The sequence below is a fragment of the Lactuca virosa genome, chromosome 6, assembly GCF_052849685.1.
Source record: "Lactuca virosa cultivar CGN04683 chromosome 6, Lactuca_virosa_CGN04683_v6, whole genome shotgun sequence".
NCBI lineage: Eukaryota > Viridiplantae > Streptophyta > Magnoliopsida > Asterales > Asteraceae > Lactuca > Lactuca virosa.
In genome coordinates, this window is record NC_136431.1 from 91,337,234 (window position 1) to 91,352,403 (window position 15,170).

The 15,170-nt window shown below is 33.4% G+C and overlaps 1 protein-coding gene across 1 annotated transcript; it reads left to right on the forward strand.

The window, feature by feature from the left end:
- The first annotated feature begins 1,949 nt into the window (after positions 1 to 1,949).
- LOC145119555 (auxin response factor 4-like) lies at positions 1,950 to 7,660 on the forward strand. Its single transcript, XM_079055227.1, has 12 exons — positions 1,950 to 2,703; positions 2,799 to 2,855; positions 3,012 to 3,176; positions 3,283 to 3,367; positions 3,471 to 3,561; positions 4,039 to 4,203; positions 4,288 to 4,407; positions 5,017 to 5,092; positions 5,180 to 5,345; positions 5,428 to 6,095; positions 6,953 to 7,143; positions 7,246 to 7,660. The coding sequence occupies exons 1-12, from the start codon at positions 2,347 to 2,349 to the stop codon at positions 7,394 to 7,396; spliced, it is 2,292 nt and encodes a 763-aa protein (XP_078911353.1). The 5' UTR covers positions 1,950 to 2,346; the 3' UTR covers positions 7,397 to 7,660.
- Positions 7,661 to 15,170: the final 7,510 nt, after the last annotated feature.

The following is a 15,170-nucleotide window of genomic DNA, read 5'->3' on the forward strand; positions in this document are numbered from 1 at the left end:
AAGGTATTTACGACGCGTAACGGTTGTAAACTGTAAAACCACATGTTATAATGTAAAAAGTCGTTTGTTCCGATAATTAGGGAAGAAACGGCTAAAACAAATCGATTAATTAAAAACATGGAAAACTAGAAATTTGGAATTGCATACGTAAAGAATTCGTAGAGAGGGAGAAAGAGAGAAAAATAGAATAGTAGCTTTTATAATTACCATGTTTCATATCAACCGTTGTCGTACTTCTAAACATGACACTACACTCACTTAGAACTCTCACACATCTTAGATAAAGGCAACACAAAATCAACACATCCTTTTCAAGATTAATTCAATAACTTCGACCCATAAATTCCTCTCTTGAATTGGTCGGTCCAATATCCATCTTGAAATACCCCTCGTATGGGCTAGAATTAATTAAATTATATTTCGAAAATGTTTAATCATTTCAAATAGTTATTGTTAAAATTAGGTTCCAAACTTAAGTAAACCAAACAAGTTGTAAAATTATGAAGATGTATAATTATATCAAAACAATAGTCATATGTTGGCCACTACAACATACGTGTCTTTCTAAAATGTAAAATCTAACTCCTCGAGCTAAAGCTTTAATCTTTCTTTTAGAATAATGTCAAAATAGTAACGTTAATTTTGGGAGCCCAATAGGTAAACCCAAAGTTAGACTTTTGAATGAGCTTAGATAAAATAAGAACCGTAAAAAGGTTAGGAACCATGAGAGACACCTATTAACAATATTAGAGAGAAAGGGAGAGAGAGAGAGGTTCATATGTGGATGGACATTTATTATACAAACATATGGACAATGTTATTAAGTGAGAATGACTAAGAAAATTTGTTGTTTGGTAATATGAATACATTCAACCTCACATAACTATTATCATTGTTACACATTTTCACTAATTAAATCGTCTATAAGGGTATTATGGACTTTTTTATGATTCTCATTTTGTCAAAATGTGTTCTTGATAATCGTATTATGTAATAATGAGAATGAGTGAAAAACGATTCATGAGAACAAAAATGAATAAAAATTAGTAAGAATGCATGATAATGACGATATTTATGTGAGGTGGAACGTATTCACATTACCAAATAATCTATTCTCTTAGTCAATATCATAGAATAAAATTGTTCACACACATCCGGACAATAAACGTCATCCATATTAGTCATTCGCATAGAATAAAAATACGATTTTTCTGGATGAATACGTATATTATGAAAAAAAAAACTTAAGGTAAAAGTGTAAAAAAACTATAAAATTAAGAGTAAATACGTAAAAGAACTGTAAACTTAAGGGTTTTTTTTACGAAGTTAATATAATGGTAACCTGAAAAACCTGTTATCACCAGTAAAAATATAAAACCGAACATTTTTTGAAACATGTGAGGGTAAAAACGAACATAAAATTTAAATTTTGACAAAACCGACAAAACCCTGAAAATTAATATATATATATATATATATATATATATATATATATATATATATATATATATATATATTCTTAAATCTACCAAATAAAAACACAATCTATTTACTGTTTATAGTTACATATATTAATAAAGTCATATTCGAAGTTTGCCCAAAAGTTATAATGAAGGTGTTGGTTTTAGTGTTTATCACCAAGCAATTAAATTGGGGAGTTAATGCATATGTTGTTGGCATTCAATTGGGAAATTCCAAACCTCCTTTTACTTTTTTGGTGAAGTGTCTTCATCCTCTATTGAATTCATCTTTTATGCAAACGTTTATGTATTTATCAATAATCAATTCTTTTTTGGTAGTAGTTCTTTTCAATGGAGAACATTTCCAAAAACAACCCATTACTTTTCTAAATTTGTTTATTAAACTTCCTATAAAGATCTTTCAATAGAAATTCAATATACTATACAAAATTTTAATTAAATTTTTTTTAAAGCAAAAGGAGAAAGAGTGTGTGGGTTACATTGTACGGTCTCACCTTGTCCCCTCACCCCAACTAAAATACTGTAATCTTTCCTCTCTAAAAAGCTAGAAAGACACCACCCGTTTGGCTTTTTTCCCTTTGGTTTCTGTGCTGCCTTTGCATTTGTCCATGTCTTGCTCCCTTCTTCAAAATCAATCCCACCCAACTCTCAAAACCAGATAATGGGGTGGCAATCATTCTCTCAAATCTTGATAAATTTCTCCCCTTTTGTTTCATCATCATCCTGTTGGATACCATAAAGAAAACCATCTCATTTATTTGTGTTCTTGCATGATTTTGCTTCATCATTTCTCCCCTTATCTTAAATTCTCTGAATAACCACTTGTTTTTGAGAAATTTCTGGAAAATTGAACTTGGCTTTTGCGATGGAAATTGATCTGAACCATGCAGTGAACGGAATTGAAGCTGGGGAACAAGTTTATAGCGTTGATTCGAGTGGAAATGGAGGGGATTCGTCTTTATCAGCTTCCTCAAATTCCTCGAATTCATCCTTAAAATCATCAAATCCGAATTTTGAATCTTCGGTTTACATGGAGCTTTGGCATGCTTGTGCTGGACCTCTTACAACTCTCCCAAACAAAGGAAATGTGGTTGTTTACTTCCCACAAGGTCATTTGGAACAAATTGCTTCTCATTCATCTATTCAATTCTCACCCACTGAAGTTCCCTCTTTCGGCCTTCAACCTCAAATCTTTTGCAAAGTTGTTGATGTTCAATTGCTTGTAAGTTTACTGATTTCCCCTTTTCTTTATCCAATTCCCTCAATTTTGATTTTTGACTCATTTGCTTTTGATGTTTCACCCAATTCTAAAAACAGGCCAACAAGGAGAATGATGAAATCTATACAAAACTTACTCTCCTCCCACTTCCAGAGGTATAATTAATTCATTAGTAAATTTCCATAAGTTTACCTTTAATCTTTCATTACCTTGTTGCTTCCTTTTTGGGTAATTGAGGTGTACTCGTTATCTTAAGTGAATTCTTGCAAAATTGAGCTAAATTTTCTATATTTGTTCATCATGATTTGTAGTTAACTGATAAAAATTTGCAAGAAGGGGAAGAAGAAGGTGGTGGTGGGACACTTGCGAAATCAACCCCTCAAATGTTCTGCAAAACACTAACCGCATCTGATACATCCACCCATGGCGGATTCTCTGTACCCAGAAGAGCCGCTGAAGATTGTTTTCCACCTCTGGTGTGATCTTTTTTTAATTTTTCTTTGTGGGTTTTTCATAATTAGATCAATTTTATCTCTAATTAAACTTTATATAACTAAATTACGTAAATTACTTCCATTTCAGGATTATAAACAGCAAAGGCCAAGCCAAGAACTAGTGGCGAAAGATCTACATGGAGTTGAGTGGAAGTTTAGACACATTTATAGAGGTGTGCGATTAAATTTCGATCGATTTATTTGAAAATTTCCATACTTTTTATCGATTTTAACACATTGAATTTTAAATTTGGGAATTGGGTTTTGTGTTTTTAGGTCAACCGAGGCGACATTTGCTTACTACAGGGTGGAGCATTTTTGTAAGCCAGAAGAATCTCGTTTCTGGGGATGCAGTTCTCTTTCTAAGGTATCGTTACACCATTCAATGAGAATTTTATGCATCTTTTCGGGTTTAATAAGATAAATTTAGAGGTTTAAAAAAGAAATATAAAAGTAGAAAAGTGCAAATTTGGGGAGACACCACGAAAAAACAAGATTCCAATTTGGAAAACCAAAATCTTTTGTCGGTGGATTGTTTTGTTGAAATTTAGATAAGAAAAAAAAAGGTTTTTTTTCCCTTTTTTTTATTATATTTGGAAAGCATAAAAAATGTATTAAGTTAGTATTGTGTAATGTGTATGGATACAAGAACTTGGAGATTATTCTTTTGGTCTCCAGAAAGAATTTTATCTTTTTCTTTTGCTTTACGTTTCAATATTTTAATATCTTTAGCCATTAAAACCAATAACCAAAATATAAATTGAATAAAAATGCTAAATGGGATTATAGGAAACTTTACAATATCTTTTAGCTTACATTAATCCATTTTATATAATCATTTTAGGGGTGAAGGAGGTGAATTAAGGCTAGGAACACGAAGAGCCACAAGACCAAGAAATGTCCTTCCTGATACAATTATGCCCAACTCAAATTCCTTCATGGACATTCTTGCCCCTGTAGCTAATGCCGTATCTACCAACACCACCTTCGATGTTTTCTATAGTCCAAGGTGAAATATTAGATCGATAAACATTTTTGTAAAGATTATATCGTTTTGATGATTTGCTACTCTAAACTTTTAATTCCCATGTAGGTCTAATCGAGCCGATTTTGTTGTTCCATATGTGAAGTACATGAACTGCATTAACAATATGATAACAAATGGAACAAGGTTCAAAATGAGATTCAGTATGGACGAATCTCCTGAAAGAAGGTATCTTACATACAAAGATTGTAACATCTCCAGACGCACGTACCAAAATATTGTCTGCTTCGGGAAACTCAACACCAGAAAACGAGGACTTCTCAAGGAGTCACCCATCCTGGTATTACTCTCGCCTGAGCACGTTTAACTGTGGAGTTCTGATGGGATCTGTTGTGCTCACTGCCTTAAAAAGTGTCTTGGAAGGAGAGTTATCCACAACCTTATAAGAAATGCTTGGTTCCCCTTACAGTTGATGTGGGACCAGTTTAATGCTCCCATCCCACCCCCTTAGGGGGTGGGGTGGGAGTACAAAACCAGTCTGACTCCCACTTTAACTGAAAGGGGAACAAAGCGTTTCTTATAAGGTTGCGGATACATCTCCTTTCAAGACGCGTTTTAAGGCAGTGAGCACAGCAGATCCCATCAGAACTCCACAGTTAAGCGTGCTCAGGCGAGAGTAGTACCAGGATGGATGACTCCTTGAGAAGTCCTCGTTTTCTGGTGTTGAGTTTCCCGAAGCAGACAATATTTTGGTACGTGCGTCTGGAGATGTTACAAAATGACACGTTTATTTCTTCGTTGTCCCTTAAACAAGAATCTTTGATCATTTTCTTGCAGGTTTAGAGGCACTGTGACCGGTGTAAGTGACATGGATCCTTACAAATGGTCTAAATCAAAATGGAGATGCCTAATGGTACTTCACATTTCAACTTCATATAAAGAAAAACTAGTTTTATTATTTTATACATTCATTCTTTAAATTTCAAACCCATTTCAACAGGTGAGGTGGGATGAAGATGTTGGTAATAGTAATCAAGAACGAATCTCTCCATGGGAGATTGATCTTTCGGGTGCATCTGTCCCACTTTTAAGCATTCACCCTTCTCTAAGATTCAAAAAACTTCGGGCAAATCTTCATTCATCTCCATCTGAACACCCTGTAAATGGTATCCAACTTTCTTGATTTGCAAATTTCAAAAAAGTTAAAATCTTGAAACTTTTCTTGATAAACTTGTTTCTTTTATGCAGCATGGGGTGGATGTTTAGACTTTGAGGAGTCAACAAGATCCTCTAAGGTCTTGCAAGGTCAAGAAAATATAGGTGGCACGATAAACAACTCGTTGAACTTCGGTGTACAACCCTCAATGCATGGAGTACAAGTACAACCCTCGATGCATACGGGTTTTACTCCAAATCAAATGTTATTAACAGGAAGAAGTACAAACATTGTGAGTGAACTTATGAGGAATCATCATCATTCAGGCTTTTTGGGATCTGAAAACAGATTCCCAAAGGTCTTGCAAGGTCAAGAAATTTGCTCAATGAGATCTTTAACTGGAAAAACAAACGGTTCTTGGGGCCCACCAAGAACCAATTTACCAAATAACCCCGGGTTCTATCCGCTTGGTTCTGAAGGTGGTAGGAACTTTTGTTTTCCAAATTTGCCCCCGGTGTTGCCTATGACTGGATTCCCTATCAATCGTGAGGGTTTTGGAAATGGGGTTATGAGGGATGATGTCAGCGGGTTGAAATTACAACTTCAAGTTCCCAAAACCGTTGAACCGAATTCAGGAAGTGAGAAAGATGATGGTGGTTCTGATAGTAATGGGAGTAGTTGTAAACTATTTGGTTTTCATTTGAATGGAGTGAATTCGACACCAGATGCTCAAAGTTTAAGCAAGAGAAGTTGCATTAAGGTAAGGTTTGTTTGGTATGATGGAATGGAATTAGAAAGGAATGGAATGAGTAAGGTAATGGAATGGAATATTACATTCCATTATCATTTTGGTTGGCTTCAAGGATTGAAATAATCCATTTAAACATGCTTCTTATGTTACAAGATAAAATGAAACTAAATTGATGAAACAAGAAAATATGTTAAACTTTAATCAAATAAATAAATTTCACAAAAAAAAAAAATTCATGTCGTCTGAAATATATATTATGTGTTTCAAGTAGTAAAAAAGTTATTTATCACTTTAAAATTTGTTTACACAAATTTAATTAACAGAACGTAAATATCCTCCTGTTTTTCTTCCTAATTATCTTCCTATCTATGTAAATTGATGACAAGTGTCTTAAAATATTATTAATTTTATCAAAATGTGACACTTGTTAACATTTCATATGGTTAGGAAGATAAACAGGAAGAAAATATAGGAGGATATTTAATTTCTCTTTAATTAAATACCATGAAATCTTAGGATTGAGATATAATCAAAATCTATTAGTTATTTATAGAGAAAAAAACGAACAAAATTAATTCAATTGAAGTTTTGTAATTTTTTTTGAAATATTATTATAACTCAAGATTGTATCAACTTTTAATTTCGGAAAGAAAATGAGAACCGGAGAAGGAATCAAATTCCGTTAGAAATGCTCCATTCCATTCCTTTGTTCCAAGCAAAGAACATTTTTTCATTTTCGTCGTAGTGTTCCATTCCATTCCTTTTACGATTACTGCATACCAAACACTACCTTTATACATCAAACTTTACCTTTTTATGCACAAATTAGATCTTCAAGTTTTAATTATCTTTTTTTCATGTCAAAGGTTCATAAGCAAGGAAACAAAGTTGGAAGGGCCATTCATCTTTCAAAAATGTCAAGTTATGAAGAACTATTTAGCGAGCTAGAGGCACTATTTCAAATGGAAGGTGTGTTAAAAAATCGTGAAGGTGGATGGCGATTGCTATATACCGATGAAGAGAATGACATGATGGTTGTAGGAGATGATCCATGGGAGTAAGTCTAAATCCTATCAAGAATCACTACATAAGAATCTTGAATTATAAAAAATAATCGATTTAATTTTAACAATAATGATTTTATGAATGTTTTACGTAGGGAATTTGCACGAATGGCTACAAAGATTCATATATATACGAATGAAGAAGTTGAAAAACTCATGAGTGGTGGTGTGATTAGTGATGACACCAGTTGCTTGGAGGAAGCACCGGCCATGGTGGTGGATACCGCTAAGTCCTCACCGGAGTAATCTTCCGGTGGTGGTGGTGGTGGTGGTGGTTTAGAGTATATGTTTATGTTGGTATTTTGTGCTAATGCAACAAATATGGAAGCATGAAGTTTTTTTTTTTTTTTTTTTTTTGGTAGTTTGGAGACTTTAAGTGCAGCGACAGGTAGACTGACTTGATGTACCTTTATATCAAGTACAAACCTGTAAGAATCATATGCTAAATTTCAAGGGTGATTCTAAATTTACCCTATATAACCCTTTTATATATTTTGTTTTGTTTTATTAGTAATATGTTATATATTTATTATTTATTAGATATGGATCTAGTTTAACAATTTCAAGCACAAATAATAAAATCTAAATCTAAAAAACGTCTAAGAACGTCCACAATAAAAGCTTTTTAAGAACTTTTTAAACTTTCTTCTTTTGAAATTCCAAAAAACTATTGGATGAGGTTTTTCAAAATAAAGTTTTTCAAAAAGTTTGTGAATTTATAAACTCATGCCATGAGTTTTTTTTCAATAATTGTGATGAATCCGATAGGTTTTAACCAACTACAAATAGCCAACAAAAGACAATAATGAAATTATAAAAACAAAATTAGTGTGTCTCACAAATTAGCAAATTGAACAACTTTTTATTGGTGATTTAATGCGGTTTTCCATTTGCAGTGTTTTCGCGCATCTTCTTTTCGTAATGCTCATCCCTATTTTACATTGTCCCTACGAATGAATGGTTATTAGTAAAAATCGTGTAATTTTCTGCTAATTCTTGTAAAATGATTAGAAATATGTTTATATTTGTACTTTTCTCATAAGAAAAATCGTTTAAGAAAGACTATTTCTCATTGAAGTTAATAATTCAAACATTAAAATATTACGTAGTATGTGATTTACTTAAAGTCTATTTGTATTTCTTTTCATGAGAATTGTGATAGAGAATGTGCTATGGGTCTTATATAAATATATGGGTAAACATGGGGGACTTAATTGTAATATCTATAGCATAAATAGAGTAGTGATAGGAGTAGTGAGGTATTGAGTATTTTGTAGCTTTGAGTATCGGCTTTAGCTTGGGCAGGAGGTTTCTCTTGAGAGAACTTCTCTGATTAGGGCAGGAGGACAATCATTTGGATTTCCTTTTTGATTTGTTCTTATTTCCATTTAGTAATCAAATAGCTACCTAGATCTATATATCTCATATTTTAGTTTCATTTATCTGTTATTGGATTCACGTTCTTATCAATTGGTTCCATTGCCGGGAAATCGAATCAACAATGGTTACACCGGAGTCTCAAACTGTTACTCAACTTGAGGCAATGATGGATGCGCGTGATAAGAAACTTGAATCGTTATCAGATCAGTTAAGGGATCTTACCTCTTCAGTGAGATCGATGTGTGAGGCTCTTAATAACCTACCCAAATCACTCGAAAAAATGACGGAAGCCTTACATCGACCCACATGCAAGCATTTTACTCCAACTATGGAGACAGAGACTTCATTCTTCAGGGGACCAGCCATTAGCAACGATTACACTCTGATCGATGACTTAGGATCGTTGAATCAGGAGGGGGGTGTAGAAGAATACATAGAGAAATTCCAAGCCCTATCAGCTTTTCTTCCATACCAATCAGAGGAACAACGACTTGGAATATTTATTCGTGGTTTGCAAACGGACATAAAGAACTGGCTTAGGTTACTCCGACCGACCACCTGTGAGAAAGCAATTGATCTAGCCCGACATGTTGCCACCGCCATCACCGCTCTGGGAGAACGTACAAGCGTGAATGGTAAGGTATCGAACTATACTTCTGGCTCCAATTTCAATTCGCACTATGGCCCTCATGATTTGACCGAGCAGTCAATTAGGCCTAATTCACAGACCACTGAAGTACTCCTGCCCAATACTGCGTATCTTCAATTACCACTAAAACCCTACAAATCGCCAAAATTGATTGTCATCCCTATTTGTAATGTCATTACTACGAGCCTGTTTAAACAAGAAGGGGAAGACGAGGATTCAAATTTGAAATGTAATTATTCAACTTTCTTGAAATCTATGACTTCGAATTCTGAGTGGGAAACCAAAACACAGCACCATGATCTTCACGATGAGGACTCTTGTCTCACCGTGAATTTAAAAGACGAATTACTTGTACCTGAAATCTCCCTGCGGTCTATTGATCGCTTAATCCAATTTTATAAACCCACGTGTAAGATAAAAGCATCAGATATATACCAAGAATTGGCTACCAGTAGTATTGAAAACTCTGGTTTGAACAACAGAATTCATGGAATTCTCTTTGAAAATCGATGCAAATCCCTCAAAATGGTTGAGACACTATTATATTTAGATTGTTTGAAGAAATGGGCATGTGTTACTGGTTATTCAAATCTTGTTTTCATGAAGGATGATACAACCAAAGCTTATGGAGACCTTGAAGCCAACAGTTGGACCCATCAGAAGATCTTATTGTTGCGAGAAGCTATGAAATTCTTCCATAAAGATAAGATAGAGATTGCTAAACGGAAATTAAACACCAGATTGAAGGGGGACAAGGTCATCCCTACAGTCATACTAAAATATGGAATTGGAGAGAAGGGAAAAACCGCATCTGGTAATGAAGGTTCCATCCCTGCAAATGCTACACTACAAATAATATCATGGAGGGTCCCTACAGATATTACAGATGACAAGAAAGTCCTCCAGAAAAGCTTGGAAGAAGGGGCGGGATTCCAGCTCCCAAATGAAGGGGTTGTTTTTCAATTTAAGTTGGTAGATAAAGAGCAGGAAGTTGATAGGCTTGAAGAAGTTGTGATGATGATGAAGAAAGGTGAAGTAGCTCTTCTGAGTATTGCACCAGAATATGCTTTTGGTTTTATCGGTTTCAAGCAAGAATTAGCAGTATTGCCGCCTAATGCCACTGGTACATATGAAATCGAGCTTGTCTCTTTTCTTAAGGACAAAGAATCCTGGGACATGAACACCACCAAAGAGAAGATTATAACTTTTGGCAAATATAAGAAAGAAGTGGAAGAATATCGAGCTATGCTCAAGCTTTTCATCTATTATACCTTAAAGGTTGCTATAAAGTGCAGAAAGCTGTCATCTTTTGGCCGGCCATCAATGAAAGAAGTTGTGTTGATTGAATCCAATGAAAGAGAGGAAACTAGTTGTGTTGACAGCAAGGTAAAACAAAGGAAGCAATGGCTGATTCCATGGCAACAATGTCCAATCAAAGAAGCAAAAGTGCCTTTCAAACAAAAAGTCAATTTCCTAACTCCCGGCTTGAGGACAAGCCTCTTCTTCAAGACGGTGGTATTGATAGAGAATGTGCTATGGGTCTTATATAAATATATGGGTAAACATGGGGGACTTAATTGTAATATCTATAGCATAAATAGAGTAGTGATAGGAGTAGTGAGGTATTGAGTATTTTGTAGCTTTGAGTATCGGCTTTAGCTTGGGCAGGAGGTTTCTCTTGAGAGAACTTCTCTGATTAGGGCAGGAGGACAATCATTTGGATTTCCTTTCTGATTTGTTCTTATTTCCATTTAGTAATCAAATAGCTACCTAGATCTATATCTCTCATATTTTAGTTTCATTTATCTGTTATTGGATTCACGTTCTTATCAAATTGTTAATCGTTTTTAGGTTTTAATAGAGGAATTTGGTATTTGTGTATTAGAATGTAGAATTATTAAAATAAAATAAAATATTTTCTATATATTTAAAAGAGGAAGAATCGATCAAAAGACATAAATGAGGCATTATATGTTTTATTTATTAAAAATTATTTATATATTTAAAGAAATTGTTAAACCCCAAACCTTAAAAGGCAGTTTCATACAATTGCTTCTTATTTAACAAAATATGTATATGTTACGGTTTTTGTTAACGAAGATATTTAATGTAGGATTAATAAAATTTGTATTACATCATGAAAATCCATGTTGCAATTTTGATAAGAATTAAATGGATGCTAACTAGGATTCAATAGGTCCACATGGAGGTATAAAAGATGAAGAACATGGATGCTTTCTTTGAAATGTGTGTTTGTATTTCGTTCATGTCGAACCCCTATACTTTTCATTTAGTCAAAATAGAACTAAGTGAGTTGTAACATGTCGAACCCCTATACTTTTCATTTAGTCAAAATAGAACTAAGTGAGTTGTAACATGTCGAACCCCTATACTTTTCATTTAGTCAAAATAGAACATTTTTATTTTGGGTTTTTGGCCTTTAATCTTTCGCCAATGCTCTCATGGTTTGTCATGTCAGCAAATAAGACCCAGTCAATAGCAATAATGGCGAATTTAGAGCAAAAAATCACGTGGTTTCCAAATTAAGTAAACCATTAAAAAAAATCAAAAACACTTGTGGGGGGTCCGGTTATGTACCTTAAAAAAACTGGACCAACCAATTCAACCGGTTAAAACCGATCGGGCACCACCGATTTTTTTCTTTTAAAAAAAAACGACTGAAATATAATGAAAAAACACCTGTACGGTTTATTGAAAAATAGTTGATTATTAGTTCATTGATAAAGTGAGGAACGGAAAGTGGGAGTTTTTTGCAACGTCCGACGTCAATTCTAAAGCAGCGAACGGATGCGAGAAAGGCAATGTTGGGTTTTTTTATTTTTCACTTTTAATTTTTTATTTTTATAGATTTGTAAAAGTTATAGAATGGGAAGGAGTTGAGGCATGTGAGCTTCTTTTTATTAGAACAATTTATTTATTTATTGATAGTTTGAGAGTATTGATAAATAGTGGTTAACTTTTTGTTATCAATCCCATTATTTAAATTAACAAATTGCCTCTAGTAACATATTTTTTCTCATTTTAAAATGGTTTTTTTAAGACATTTTTCTAAAAAACAAATTCAAGGTAGGTCCTTTATTTTTTCCAAGATTGTTCCTAATTTTTCTCCTATAGATATTATAAATAAAATTGAAATTTTAGGTAGGTCCTAGGACCTACCTTTAGTCTTAGTAGCTACGCCTCTGGCAATATGGTAGCCATATGGCATATTACGTGGCATGATAACCTCCTAAGTGAGTTGTAACATGTTAAGTGAACAAGTTTTGAGCTTTAATAGTAAAAAAGTTGATGTTAGAGTAAAATTATTAAAAATAGTGTGAATGTAAGTTCTTTTTTGTGACTTACCTCATGTCAAATGGTTTTTTCTTTTAGTCTTTGTTTTTTTTAGTTAGTTTTAAGGTTATATTAGTTTTTGTTAGTAGAGCAGATGCTTTTATTAAAATTTCCAACTTTTCTCATTATATTTCGAATATGTTGTTGATATTTCTAAATACATTTTCTTTCCCATCTGAAATCTGAAATTAAGAATCCGGAATTTGATTCTGAAATATACTTTTTTATCATAAAAATACTTTTAGTGTGTCTTAAAGTTAGTGAGATGTTCATTTTTATAAATATCTCTTTAATAAAATTAAATAGATTATTGAATTAAAAAATATTGATATTACAATAAAAATGATAAAAATGACCTTTCACGTGCGGGTAAATCGAAGAACATTAACATATTTTAAATATATATGTAAGTGTATGAATCTTTATGATATTATACACCTAAAAGTCTAAAACATAATCAAGTTGTACTCGTAAGTCAAAGAAAACACCAACAAAACATGTGTGATGATGATATCGTATATGACTCATGACATAAAGCATATTCTTTCGACACATATTTTAATATTGGTGGAAGTTTTGACTAACAATAACTTCCATTAACTTCTATTATTTGCAAAAAGATATATAAGAAAGTATGGTATTTCTTTCTCAATAAAAAAATAGATATGCTTTACGATTTGAATATGACAAAACTGCAAATTTGTTCCTTGTGGTTTGATTGGATAGGATCCAAAAAGTTTTCGACTTGCATGGAATGTCCAAAATCAAAACTTTTTCGTGAATTTGGTCCCAAAATTAGAAGATTCCCGTAGTTTTGGTCCTTGGAAGACCTGAAATGACGGTTTTACCCTTCTAATTTCTTTTTTACATTATTTTTACCATTTATAATGTTTTTATAATTACAAAATAAAAAGAAATTAAAAAAAAATATACACCCCACCATACCGTCTCTCTCTCTCTCACTCTTTCTCCTCTCTCTCTCTCTCTCTTCTTCTTCTTCTTCTTCTTCTTCTTCTTCTTCTTTAAAACCTGCAACAAAACACAAATCCACTTAAATATTGAGTGTAAGCTTCATTGCAGCCCACTATTCCTCTCTCCTATTTTCTTCGTCGGAAAACCCAAACAAAAAAAAGACCCAACGGGGACTGCCACCTCTAACCTACAACTGGCTCAAAAACACCCACCATTACATATTCAAAATCAATCTCCAAATGTTCCAGGGACATCGGTTTTACGTTTCCTTCAAACAAATCGAGTTGTCAAAAAACCAACAAAAACTTACCTTAAAAGCTTCAATCCATCGGTTTTGCATTCATCAATGTAATCCTACAGAAACCCAACTCAGTTTAACACCAATCGATTCAATCATGCTTACATCTACACACCACAGTCAGGGATTCCACCTGATAAAAATACATAAAAGCTCATGGGTTTTCAGAATATGCATCATGAAGTGGGTGATTCCAATGTTTATAAAATTCAATCATCTGTTCTTCATCAGTAATATGCATAAAGAAAACTCCTAATTCCTCATTAATAAACACGAATTGCTCAAATTGAACAAAAATTGCAGAAATTGAAACTCACAAAGTCTTTGAGATAATGAATGGATCCCAGAAAATCTATTCACCAGAAAATCTACACCCACCCACATAATAATAAACACCAATTGTAGAAATTGAAAATCAAAATTCTAAGCTAACCTAGAAATTTTCAGAAAACACAAAATCAAATCTAAAATGAAACCTTAGAAGATTTCGATGGCTGGGGGAAAGATATTAGTAGGCTGTCACAAGTTAACACGTTTCAAGCTGTCGAATTTGCTATCGGATTCACCGTTGTCGTATCGAGGTTTTGGTCTAGATGGCAGACTTCAAGCTCTAAAACTTAAACCCATTGGCTCGAGAAGAAGAAGGGGGAATGGAGGCAGTGTGAGGTAAGAAACTTACCGGCGAGAAGGGTCGACGACTATTGTAGGGCATCTTGACGGGAAAGGAAGGTGATAGCTATGGAAACGAAATGATCATGGAAGTCTTTTTGATGAGAGAGAGAGAGAGAGAGAGAGAGAGAGAAATATATGGGTTGGGTATTGTGTGGTCAAATGGTCATGCCCGTTTCTTTTTTTTTCTTTTATATTAAAACAATCAAAATAAACAAAGAAAATGTAAAAAAGAAATAATAAGGGCAAAATAGTCTTTTCATATTTATTTGGACCAAATTTACGGAAAAGTTTTGATTTTAGACCTTCTATACAAGTCGAAAACTTTTTGGACTCTATCTAAAGTTTTTTGCAAACCACAAGTAGTAAATTTGCAGTTTTGTCTTTAAATATCTACTAGGAGAAAAAACATACATCCTACTCGATGAAGCCAAAATGTTCTAGACATCAATCTATCCACTTACATATCCCTTTTTACTTCTAAATCTAAACCATACAAATATCATGGAAATTACATCGTCCACGATTTTTGTAGGAAAAAAGTGAACTCGATTGAACACTTTGTTATTTTTCGATTTCCATAAATGTCATTTTCTAAGTGAAAATTAAAAGAAAAAAAAAAGGAAAATATGAGCGAGTGACGTGGCCCTCTACAAAAACTGAGCCAATACATTATACACCTAAGAGCTTGAGTGTTA